We start from the raw sequence: 12,823 nt of genomic DNA on the forward strand, positions 1-12,823 counted from the left end.
CTTGGCTCTTACAGCCATTTGGGGAATGAGTCAGCAGATAGAGATCTCTCTATTTCTCTCTCTCTGTTGCTCTGCTAATCACATACATACATACATACATACATACATACATACATAAATCTTTTTAAAAATAGTAATAATAAGAAATTAAGTCATAATTGTAGATATCTGTGAATATATGGCAGTTTCTTGAATAAGATATCCAAATATTAATAAAATATATTATCTTGCCAGCATTAAATTAATTTTTTCTATCCTTAGGATCAGTTACCATCTATAATAAAAATGTCTCTGAAATGCAAGACCTAGAGGAAATCAGAAAGAAAACTGGTGTTTGCCCTCAATTCAATGTTCAATTTGACATACTCACTGTGAAGGAAAACCTCAGCCTGTTTGCTAAAATAAAAGGGATTCATCCACAGAAAGTGGAACAAGAGGTAGATGGGCATGCTTGGATTAATTGCATTATCAACCATTTACCAAGTTAACTCATTACCACAGAATCCCTTTCACTATTTTATCTTTCTTGTTAAGAATAAAATTTAGGCAAGGGGGCCCTATAAAGAAATGTACTGCTTTAATGGGAAGTTTAAAATTATATAATATGTATCATTTTGGCTTTTAAGATTTTGTATTTTCTAATATAGGTACAACGAATTTTGTTGGAATTGGACATGAAAGACATTAAGGATAACCTTGCTAAAGATTTAAGTGAAGGACAGAAAAGAAAGCTGACCTTTGGCATTGCCATTCTAGGAGATCCTCAAGTAAGTGGAATTATGTATGGGGAGGAAAGCAGACTGAGTGTTCATAAAACATCAAACTTTTTACCACTAACAGTGGTGGATCTTTCATTGTATGTATCAAGAGAGAATTTACCATATTTAAACTATGAACATGAGTATATTGGAGATGGATGTTTATATAATTATTATAATTTGCCTGAGTTTTCTTGTTTTCCATGTTATCATGTGAAAATAGTTAACATGACAGAGAGCTAGTTTATATATCTTCATCCTCTGTAGGTGCTGCTGTTAGATGAACCAACTGCTGGACTGGATCCTTTTTCAAGGCATCGAGTATGGAGCATTCTGAAGGAGCGCAGAGCAGATCATGTGATCCTTTTCAGTACCCAGCTTATGGACGAGGCTGACATTCTGGCTGGTAATTGCTGGTTTTATCTCAGTGTTAGAAGTAAGAATTTGGAAACATTAGAAGCAATGTTTATAACTAGGACAAGAGTCCTGCTCTTAAATTATCTCAGGAACGTGTCTATTCTGTAGAAGTCTAGGGCATGGCAGGAGTCCAGCCTCACTGTGGAATTCCTTACTGGTTGTATGTTTGATAGTTTTTGACCACTAATTAAAAACAATGGCTTTTTTCATATTAACTCTCATTTAATTTAAACATCTGGATCATCTTTAATAGACATTTCATTGAAAAATAACCACTCAAGGTAGCATCAAGAGTAGAGAATATACTCATAACTTTTGGGGAAGTTTTGGAGAGTACTTAAATAGAAATAGACTGATGATCATGAGTTCATTTTAAGTGCATCACTTTTAATGTATGTTTCAAAATTCAAAATGTTTAGTAGATATACTTACACCCCATAGACCACTTCTCCTCTGGAATTCTGATTGTTAGTTCCTTCTCCATGTTTTCTAGAGAGAGGAAATGACTCCTAATAACCTTTCTCACTTGCTGCTTTTTACTTAGATAGAAAAGTGATCATGTCCAATGGGGGATTGAAGTGTGCAGGCTCTTCTGTCTTCTTGAAGAGAAAATGGGGTCTTGGATATCACTTGAGGTAAAGACTTCGGTGAAGATTGTATATGTATTTAAATACTGATGTATCAAAAATAGAACTGGTCTTATGCATCATCTTTGCCACCCGAGACTCATAGGTGTTTCCCAAATACTTTTCCTAAAATTTCAACATTCTAAACCAAGTCTGAGTGTTAATGGAAGGACTACTTCATGTTCCACTTTTCTAGGCAGCTTTCCTGTGCAGTTTAAACCTCTACCTTGTTCCTGTGCTCTATTTGCTCAGTCAATTATATAATCCTATAATAATATGGCTTTTTTTTCCATAGAAAACAAAGGCAAATGATTTCAGAAGCCAGTATATATAGGGAGTGAATCTGATAACAGAGTAGTGAGAACTGTGTCTAACAAGAAAGTGTGTATATCTAAGATGAAAGACATTTAAAAAAAAAAACCTATGGCTGCACAAAACATGGGTGAGAGCCAAATTTCCTTATTAGCAACTAATTAGTGACAGCTACATGATGTAGTGTAATCATCATTTTCCTTAATATGATCTATCATAGTATTTATATATTTCTTAATATAAAGGATGCAATAATCATTCTTCTGTAAATGTTCTTATTTCTCATTGTTTGTCTTCATACTTGGCATATAATTTTAATCATATTATATGTCGGTTTATATACTCATAGTTATTCTGAATTTACACATCTTCTATGTATATATCATGAAATTTTCAAGTCTATGTGTTCTTATTACTAATTTTGTTTGCTTCATGAAGCCCAGTAAAGTAGTGCTGAAAGACCAGATGTTCAATAAAAGCTCTTCTTTTGTGGTAGCAATGGAAAAAATATAAATAATTTGTTTTCTTTTAAATATTAGTTTGTATAAGAATGAAATATGTGATCCTGAACAAATAATGTCCATCATTAATCATCACATCCCTGATGCAAAATTAAAAACAGAAAATAAAGAAAAGCTTGTGTATACTTTGCCTTTGGAAAGGACAAATAAATTTCCAGGTAACTTAAATATGATTACAATGGAATGAAATTTGGGGGCAGATGTTCACATCATTATATTTTTCTTCATATAACGGGTTTGTATTTTGTCTTAAGTTGAATTACTTGAAAAGCAGAACTTGAAGTGAGGATTTGAGTGCAATTAATTTATTTGGCAGTTGACCCCTGGAGACACTGCCAGGGCATGAGAGAGGGAAGGGAAGGGAATCAGAGAAGTTGCGTTATCAGGCTGATTACTTCCATGGGCCATTGCGGTGTAATCGACTAGGGGGAATGAAAACAGATAGATGGCATCAGAGTTATATCACTGGAGGGGTGAGGAAGTTGGGCTATTTAATGCTCTCTATCAATCACTGGGGATACTTCTAGGAATATTAGCTTTCTATTCTTCTGGCTTATTTTGAACAAGAACCTTATTACTCCTGAGGCCAGAAAAAGAACCTTGGGCAGGTGTTTTTAATAAGCATATTTACTGTGTATAGGTGAGTGCAGCAGCGATATGTATGGAACACCAAGGTTTCTAATACAGGTTTCTTTATGTACTTAATTTAATTGTGCATGTATTTTGCACAGAAAAACATGGTTTGTTCTACAAAACTGTTCAATATGGTACTGGGTAGCAGTACCAATCTAGGCTTTGCTTAGTAAGTAATCCTTAGAATCACTAATTTTTTATACAATACTTTATATGTGTCAGATGCTGTTCTATTGGTTTCAAATATGTATCAAGTTATTTAGCCCTTGCAACTATTCAGTGAAGTAGTTATGATTTTCCCTATCTTACAAATGATAAAATATGTTTTAGTCTCTTCTGACTTAAATATCTTCCTTGTTGAAGTAGTTAATCAGGTTTAAGCTCCTCCAGACCTCCTTTGAATAAGCTCTTTTGGATGATTCAGTCTTTTTTTAGCTCTACCCCCAAATATGATTCACTGTATCCTACTAGTAGCATAGAAAATAGTGTCTTCAGATTAGTAAACTATACTGTTATTTTGTTCTTGGACTAAGACCCCATGAATTTTACAAGGAACCAACTCTTCCTTGTTCAGGAGAGGAAGCTAGGGAGCTGTACGCTGGTTACCTGCACTGGATTCTTACTTAACCAGAGTCCCTGATGTTAATGCCCCAGCCCCTGGCAATAAAGAGATTGTCATGCGAGAGTCTTCTCCTGGAAATTCACATCTTCATCCAAGTATTTCTATAAAAAAATGATTCCCAGTAAATATTTATTTGGAATCTATTATATGAAAGGCAGTCCTCCAAGCACTAGAAATACAGTATAAAATAAAGACATATGAATCCCTAACCTCATGGGGCTTATCAACCACTGAGTGGGGAAAAGTAAACAAATAAACAAATGTACTGTGGTTATACAATAAAATAATTAAGGCTACACAAGTTATAATGATGACTGCTATAGAGCATCATGGAACTTTACAAGAAGAAAATGGTCAAAACATTCCAGGTAGAGAGGAAATGGGATGTCTGTGTGGCATTGAAGGAAGAAGCAAAATGGTGAGAGAATATAGGTAAAGTTTCAAGGATAGATGGAGCCTGGTTTTTCTGGAGCATTGGAAGCTGTAGTATTGCCTTTGATTTTTGTTTTAAATGTATTTAGAAACCAAGTAAAGACATTAAACAGGGATTTGATTGGATGTGATGTATACTCACATTCTGTTGATATAGGTGATCACTCGATACAGCAGGATAGACTGGACACTGGGAGGCATGCTATGGGACAATTGTAGAGGTGCAGATGAAAGGTGATGATGACTAGGCTGCTATGGTGTCAGTGAAGATGGGTGCAATTGGGTATATTTGAAACAAGTTTGGAAATAAAACTGAGTAGTCTAGCTGATGGGCTGCCTCTTCAGTATGAGGAAAAGTGAAAACAATCAAGAGGGACTTCTAGAGTTTTTGCTTGAATCACTGAATAAAAAGTGGTGGAATTTATTGTAAAATAATCAGAGAAACAGTTGGAACAAAAAAAGGAAGAATAGTGCTTAATTTTGGTAGTATAACCCTGAAACTTTTTTTTCAACATTCTGACAGAGACTTTTTTTTTTTTTTTACTTTCAAGTGTTGAAGTATATGATTGAATATAGGACACTGAAAATCAAAAGACAAAATGAGATTTGAATTTGGAACTTTTCAGTATGGTTAGGGACTGGATTTTGTGTATAGAAAGAGAAAGAAGCCTAGGGCTGAACCCTTGAGACAAAGCAGAGGAAGAGTCAGGAATGAGGTACATACTGAGATTCCCAGAGGTACTTGAAGGCAACACAGTAAACTGTGTTTGTATTCAAGGGAGAAAATTATTTTAGAAGGTGGTACTAGTCAACTAATTTGATTACAATTGAGTTTAAAAATATTGGAAGACTAAGTTAAAAGAATAAAAGAAAAACAAAGACTTGTTCATTGAATTTGTAAATATGGAATTATTGCTAAATTGGTAACCTGGAAGGATAGGGTCAGCATTTGGACTTGGAGTTAAGTGTGACAATTTAAAGTTAGGCACCGGTTTGGAGCAATGCATGCATGTTGGGATGGTGTGGAAGGAGGTTTTTGTTACTGTTGCTTGCCTATGTTACAGCGTTTTTGCCTGTTGTTTGGGATGACCCAGGATACGTGGGAAAAATTGATGATACAGGAGGTGGGAGGATCACTTTGGGAAGTCATTGGGATGCTAAGAAGGGATGAAATTCTAAACATAAGTAAAAAGAGGTAGCTTTTGATAGGAATAGCTGCAAGTCTTCCATCCACATAGAAGGAAGACCTAGAATATTGCTAGACGTATGCATGGATTTGTGGTGTGATGAGGAGCAGATGATGGTCTTTCTGATACTCATATTTCCTCAGAGAGGACTACAAAAAGCTTGTAAATTGAGACTAGAAGATGGAATATAGACTGTTTAAAGACAGAAAAGTCTGACAGTCATTTCATTTTCATTTTAATGAAATTCCAAAGACATGGGTTTTCTTGAACAGTATTCTGTAACCATCATTTAGATACAATATTAATTTACTAGGTTTAATTATTGATGTTATATTTCAAATATGTCTGTTTCTATCTGTTGCCTAAGATCTTTTCAGTGATCTTGATAAATGCTCAGGCCAAGGAATAATGAGTTACGATATTTCCATGTCAACTCTGAATGAAGTCTTCATGAAACTGGAAGGAAAATCAGATATTAAGCAAGGTAGGCAAAACCATCTGTGTAATTCACAATTCCAAAATGATCATGTACTAGTTTAGTATTCATAATTTCTGTGTATGATTCACACTAAAGAATATTAGTCCTTCCAAATTTTGCTCTGCTGTTTGGGATAGACTGTCACCACTTCCCAACATCATTAGTAGGACTGGGCACAAGTCCACTCTTGGAATCTGTCAAATTCTTTAGAAATTATCTTCTTATTTCATCAGTTCTCTGCTTCCCCAGATGCTCACTGTCTCTTAGATTCTTTGAGGCTCTGGAAGACTTAATTTGAGGCATGAGACATGAGTAGATATTTCTTGTAAAAATTTCTCTAAGTTTGTCAATATTCAAAATTCTACTGAGGTCATTATGGAAAGAATTCTTAGGAGCAACTCCTATGTATTTTATTATGGGACATCTCAGATGTCAGACTCTTTGATCAAAGTGTATACACATTATTTACAATAACCTTCCCAGTTAGTATCATGGCAACATTTTACAAGTGAGAAAAATTAGATCTAAGAGCAGTTAATTTTTTTTTCCAAATAATGCCACTCTTAAGAAATACATGCAGGATTCACATACTAGTTTGTGGTATTTCCTCTACACAACTTAGCTGTCCATACCTTAGTACTAGACATTTGGGCATCAGTATCGGGTCTTGTTACGAAGATTTCTTTAAATTTCTTATAATATTGTTACATTTGGGACTTTCTTTGCCTTTTCAAGTATGGGCATAGCAAAATAACACTTTTGGTGATATGAATATGTTATGTTTTTCTCAGTGAGTTTATAGAATATGTGTATTATAGCTTATTTCTTTTATTTTGGCATTATAAATACAAACATTACAAAAGATTTCCTTATTTATAATTTTTATTTGAATATCCATAATCATTGGCATTTATAAAAATAACAATAGAAGGAAAGCACAAATTGGTGGTGTATACTCTGAATAAATGTTGAAAAGAGTTGCTTAATTCTTTTGAATATGGTTGTAAAAATAAAACCATGTTTTTCCTGATTTGTGATAACTAATATTCAGAGTATAAAATGCAATGTAGATGAGTGGAATTGACTTTCTGCGATTTGATTATTGTTGTAGCCTTGTCTATACTCTTGAGGAGCAGTAGTTTTTCTACTTAATACTTGTTGAATTTTTTATTTAGTGTTATAGTTAAGCTTGTGATTATAAGTAGATTGAAAGTATGTCATTGTAAAAATTAAAAAAATACAAATAAAGCAAAAATAGTAATACAATCTTTCATATAACTTGCAAAAAATACAAACAAACAAAAAAACAGTTTTAACAGTATTTAAAAGAAAAAAAACTGTGATTCCCCTAATGGCATTAATAATGTGTGTGTATATTTGTGTAGGTTTTAAACAAGCAGAGACAGTAAGAGATTCAGACAGCCTAAATGAAATGGAGACAGCTCCCTCCTTTCTCCCTGAAATTCAGAACACTGTGAGTGACATGGGCCTCTGGAGAATGCAGGTCTGTGCCATAGCGTGGCTCCATTTCTTAAAGTTTAAACGTGGAAGAAAATTGCTTTTGACCCTGTGAGTATCAAAGTATTGTGATTTTTGTCAGATAATGGGTTTCAAAAGAACTTCAAACCAGGAAAGAATTTAAATCTAGAACACACTAACCAGAATTTCTTCCAGAGAATGGAAAAATGCACCGTTAATTTTCCTGACAGTGAGAATACCTGTGTGTTGGTGCTTAATTAGGCTTTATAACTATGGGTATGTTTTCATAGTTTGATAAGCAGTTGCTTCTATTGTACTGTATAGCATGCTAAAGTATGACTTTGAGAATGTTAGTACATAGAATCATGGTTGACATAAAGTAGATTTGAGACTCAACAGATAATTATGGCCTGTCTGAATAATCAAAATTGCTACAACTCATACAATATTTTTCTTTATTGTTTAGACTATTGATACTGGGAATTGCAATGTTTCCCTTGATTATAGAAACGATACTTTTTCACATAACAAATGAGAAGACTGATTGGGAATTTAAAACTGAATCGTATTTCCTCTCTCCTGGCCAACTTCCCCAAGACCCTCGCACTAGCTTGTTGATCATCAACAAAACAGGTGAACAATAACAACAACAACAAAAAACTCACAAAATATAAATCCAGAAACAAGTTATTTTTTTTTGTTAAATAATACATATGGGGGAGGAAGGAAAGAAAACTATTAGAGAAAAATATGCATTTAAATTTCATTTATCAAAAAAACTTTCAAGGAACACTGTGTATTTTCACTGATATTGGAAAGGATAAGGATGATGGGAATGTCAAGGAAGAATCCTGGATCACTACATAGTGTGGTAAAATAGAGCTGCCTATCTACCTAATTACCCTAAGTGGTTATGTGAAAGAAAAATAAACTTCTCCATTGCCTGGGACCACTTTCCTTTGAGATCTCCATTTCACAGCAACCAAATCTATACCATAAATATATTATGCACCGATTAGCATGTAAAGTTGGCATACATACACAATATTCCTTTCCAGGAAAGTACAAAAGGATTCAGAAAGACTCCTTATTTTATGATTCCAAATGATATATAATTGAACTGCTTAGGTAATTTTGAAGAAAAATCCATTATATTTCTACCTACTTATGATTTTTTTTTTAATTTCACAGTAGGAGCCATCTCATGAGTTCCTTGCTCATTCCAGTTATCTCACGTATTTGTAATTCAGGGTTATAGATATCTCTCCTTTAAACAAAAGTATTCTTTTTCATTTCTGTTTCTCATTTCTGTTTTTCATTGGGTTTTTAAAAGTACATTTTATTCACCCTGCTACCTTAAAACTGAAAGTAATGCTAATTACACACTTAATATTCAAGATCAAGGGTTGTTTTTTTTTTTACCTATTAGCTTGTTGTCTCATTACATATTTTACTTTCCAGTTACGATGAGAACAGTTCGCCTATATTCACTTATTTATTTTTTTCTTCCTTGTATTCAGTTTTCAGATATTCATCCTGTTTCTATTTTTCTCAAAATCTGATATTTATCTTTTAATGTGAAAATCCTTGTTTGCTTGGGAGAACTGGGGCTGCCTTTATTGTATTATCCTATGTTGTGTGATTGTGGAGATGCAGTGAGATGTATGGCTTCCCCAGAGTACATGGAAAACTTACTTTCTTTGCATATGTTCCTGTACCACCTTGGGGGAAGTTCTAACTTGCTTGGAGTTTTGTCTAATCCCAGAGTTCAATTCCAATAAAATTTTCTAACTATAATATAATAATTTCTCTTTCATGGGCCAATATTACTATTGTAATACCCAAAGAATTTTTTTGATACCCAAAGAATTATACTGCACAAGTATGCTATAAATATTTATATATGGTTATTTTTTAATTTGATGTATTTTCTTGTCTTCTATTGTTCACTTCGTACTAGAATCAAACATTGAAGATTTTGTACAGTCACTGAAGCATCAAAATATACTTTTAGAAGTAGATGACTTTGGGAACAGAAATGGCACTGATGCACTCTCATACAATGGAGCTATCATAGTTTCTGGTAAACAAAAGGTATGTTTTGCCTCTTGATTTTTGCTTTTATGACTTAAAAAGAGAATGAGAAAAAGTTTAACTGTTTTTAAAACTTTAGAAAGTCAACCGAGACCATATAAACAACTTGACTCAAAAGAACACTTTGGCCAAAAATAACCAAGATTAAAGTATTTTTAGTCTTCTATCTTACTACATCTCAGTTTGAATAAAAGAATTCATGCCATAGAGATCCAGCAAAGAATAAGACCAATGAACATAAACATAATTCTTATTTGCATTCTAGTAAAAGCAAGGAACCAAATTAACCAAAGGTACATATTTATTTCATGTTATACTGGAAATAAAAACAAAATTCTTTCAAGATATATTATGGAACTCGGTTCTACTGAAACTAAGTGTATTGTATAATGTATAATCATTTTGTGCCAACTTTGGAAAACTATTTTGTCTGGTAGCTTCTTTGTTACTTATCCAATAGATTTACTATATGAACTATTATAAGTATTTAAACATATTAAATCTCTTAATGAATACATGAACATTTTCGTAAACTTGAAGTACATTAAACATATCGTAAAAAATGTGAAAATGCTTCTTTGTGCAATGAGGGATATTTTATAAACTCCATGCTATTTCTTATCCAGAAAATAAATATTTCTGTGCTTGCTCACTGTAAGGCTGACAGTATCTCTTTGACAAAGCTGCTTTTTTAAATTCCACTAACAAAAATTTCCTCATAAATTAAATAGAGACAAAGTGATATAAGATCATAGTAATAAAAACATGTATTGAGTGGATGCTAAATTTTTACTATCTACTTCACTAGACTAATATGAGTATATATAAGCTCATTTAAACCATGCAGTAACCCATTTCGTATCATATTTCCCAAATGAGGAATCTAAAGCTCAGAGTATGTTAACTTGGAAGATGGATACACAGCTAGTATGTGACACTGTTAGGATCACATATTTTAAATATTATTTTTATTCCTCAAAGATTTAGAATTAACATCATTTTATTGTATTGGTTTGTTTTAAGGATTATAGATTTTCAGTTGTGTGCAATACCAAGAGAGTACACTGTTATCCTATCCTTATGAATATTATCAGCAATGGGCTACTTCGAATGCTTAATCATCAACAATATATTCGAACTGAGAGAAGTGCATTTCCTTTTGTAAGTACTGGTTTTACTAATTGTGAAAATGAATAATTTGATATGTAACCTATGTTTCCTCTCTTTAGCTTTTAAAAATCCATAGTTGTTTGTTAGCCCTAAAAATTATTATTGTGTCCCAACATTTTAAACAGGTTATATCAAACAAAATATGATTTTTCTGCTAAATTATTATCAGAGAATTCTTATGGTAGAATACTTTTCATATTTTCGTTTTCTCATATTCTCCAAAGGGATGTTCTAAAAAGTTGTACATATGAACTTACCTTTAGAAGTATATTGGAGAGATACAAGGGTTTGTTGTGGGTTACTGGCACTAAACAGGAAATTCGTGGTACCCTGCTTTAGAATATTATAAATCTAATGTAATTCATTATTGGACACTATTGATTAAATGTATAGTAGATTGACTAGCATGACAGATAATTTGCAAGTTCTGGAGCTATATGCTACTTGATTCATTACTTTTGCCTATACATAGTTGCTCTCTGTTGCAAAAGAATCATATATATAGATATACACACATATATTTGTTGCATTTTCAGAATTTTGAATTTAGACAATTTAGACAATAGGATGTAGTGTTGGGAAATAGCAAAACAAGAGAAATTCCTCCCCAACATCTCCTTTCCTTTGTCCTTGCAACCCAGAAGTGACAATGTCTTCCCATTTCATCCTTGCTGAATGGTCATCACTCACATAACCATTTCCTGATTAATCTCTCCTTATTTCAAGTATTTAAGGTGGTTATGGTTTTCTGATTGATACCAAGAAGAATCCCTCAAAACTGTCTCCAACAATTTGATATCAGAAATTTGGTAAAATTGATCAGCAGGATTATAATGGAGCAGTCAAAAAGAAGCCTATTTTATGTCAAAGGTGTTGAATTTAGTTTTGGCTTCCTTGCATCAGTGGTGCTAGGAGTACTTGCAAGTACAGATTTTCTAAAGGAAATGGGGAGTATAAGGATGGAAAATAAGAGGTCAGTGGGTAGAAATATGACTGACCGGTCATGTGAACAGAGAGAACACAGGACAGTTCAAGGTAGTGGTATCTGAAGGGAATGCTTTTGAAAATGGAACCAGCTTGTAACAGCCAGATGCAGTTGCTACCCTGTTTTGTGTTTTTAATTTCCTCGTGTTATTGCCTGTGTACTCTGGATCAAAATGGACCAAGACTCCATAGCTACTCTCCTAAGAACCCCTACCCCAAGTAGCATACCTCTTTCCTCTCTCAGCCATTCCTGTAATGACAGTAGAGCGTCTTGCAGCCTGGTGAAAAATTGTAATTTATAGATGTAGCCTCCAAACTCTTAAATAAAGGTTATAAATGAAGGATTACTTTGAGACAGGTTCATGCTGCTTTCCTGTAATTATATGATGCCTGGACATGGGCTCAGCCTCAGGCAAACCCTGATCTTGGAGTAGTGATTTAAAGTTCATCTTCTTGATGGTGGTCAGTGTCATCAAGTATCTGATTTAACTCTGTGCTTCAAAACACATGCACTCAGCTTTGAAAGTCTTCATATATCTGTCTCTAGGTTTGTCTTTCTTAAGACATGCTACTCAGGTCTAAATTGTCTGTCAATGTTCATAATTCCTGAATTATTATTTTTATCATGATAAAACACATAGCATAAAATTGTCCATCATAAGTATTGTATGTGTACAATTTAGTACTATTAAGCATATTCACATTGTTGTGAAACAAATCTCTAGAACTTTCTCCACTTGTAAAACTAAAACTCTATACCCACTATCAACTTCTCTACCCCTTAACTCGTGGTAACTATTGTATCTGTTTATGAACCCATTTCAGGTACCTCATATGAGTGTAATTGTACAAAATTTCTCTTTTGGCAACTAGTTTATTTCACTTGGCATAATGTCCTCTGGGTTCATACATGTTTATAGCATTTGACAGCTGAATAATACTCCATTGTATGTGTATGTACTACATTTTTGAATTGATACACCCATCAGTAGACATTTAGTTTGCTCCATCTCTTGGCTATTGTGAGTAGTGCTGCTATGATCATAAGTGTGCAAATGTATCCTTAAGACCATGCTTTCAATTATTTTGGGTATATTTTCAAAAGTAGGT

At 33.4% G+C, this 12,823-nt stretch overlaps 1 protein-coding gene across 4 annotated transcripts in view; it reads left to right on the forward strand.

Annotated features, from left to right (window-relative positions):
• The window catches only part of ABCA6 (ATP binding cassette subfamily A member 6), a 104,353-nt gene that overhangs the window by 25,619 nt on the left and 65,911 nt on the right, over window positions 1-12,823 (forward strand). For all 4 annotated transcript variants that reach the window (XM_062175536.1, XM_062175532.1, XM_062175535.1 and 1 more), the window contains 10 exons: window positions 262-437; window positions 648-767; window positions 1,026-1,164; window positions 1,720-1,810; window positions 2,653-2,792; window positions 5,876-5,992; window positions 7,372-7,555; window positions 7,932-8,098; window positions 9,426-9,559; window positions 10,583-10,720. In XM_062175536.1, coding sequence (XP_062031520.1) covers window positions 262-437; window positions 648-767; window positions 1,026-1,164; window positions 1,720-1,810; window positions 2,653-2,792; window positions 5,876-5,992; window positions 7,372-7,555; window positions 7,932-8,098; window positions 9,426-9,559; window positions 10,583-10,720 — 1,406 coding nt within the window. The remainder of the gene's footprint in view (window positions 1-261; window positions 438-647; window positions 768-1,025; window positions 1,165-1,719; window positions 1,811-2,652; window positions 2,793-5,875; window positions 5,993-7,371; window positions 7,556-7,931; window positions 8,099-9,425; window positions 9,560-10,582; window positions 10,721-12,823) is intronic.

This window comes from Lepus europaeus, chromosome 18 (assembly GCF_033115175.1).
Source record: "Lepus europaeus isolate LE1 chromosome 18, mLepTim1.pri, whole genome shotgun sequence".
Lineage (NCBI taxonomy): Eukaryota > Metazoa > Chordata > Mammalia > Lagomorpha > Leporidae > Lepus > Lepus europaeus.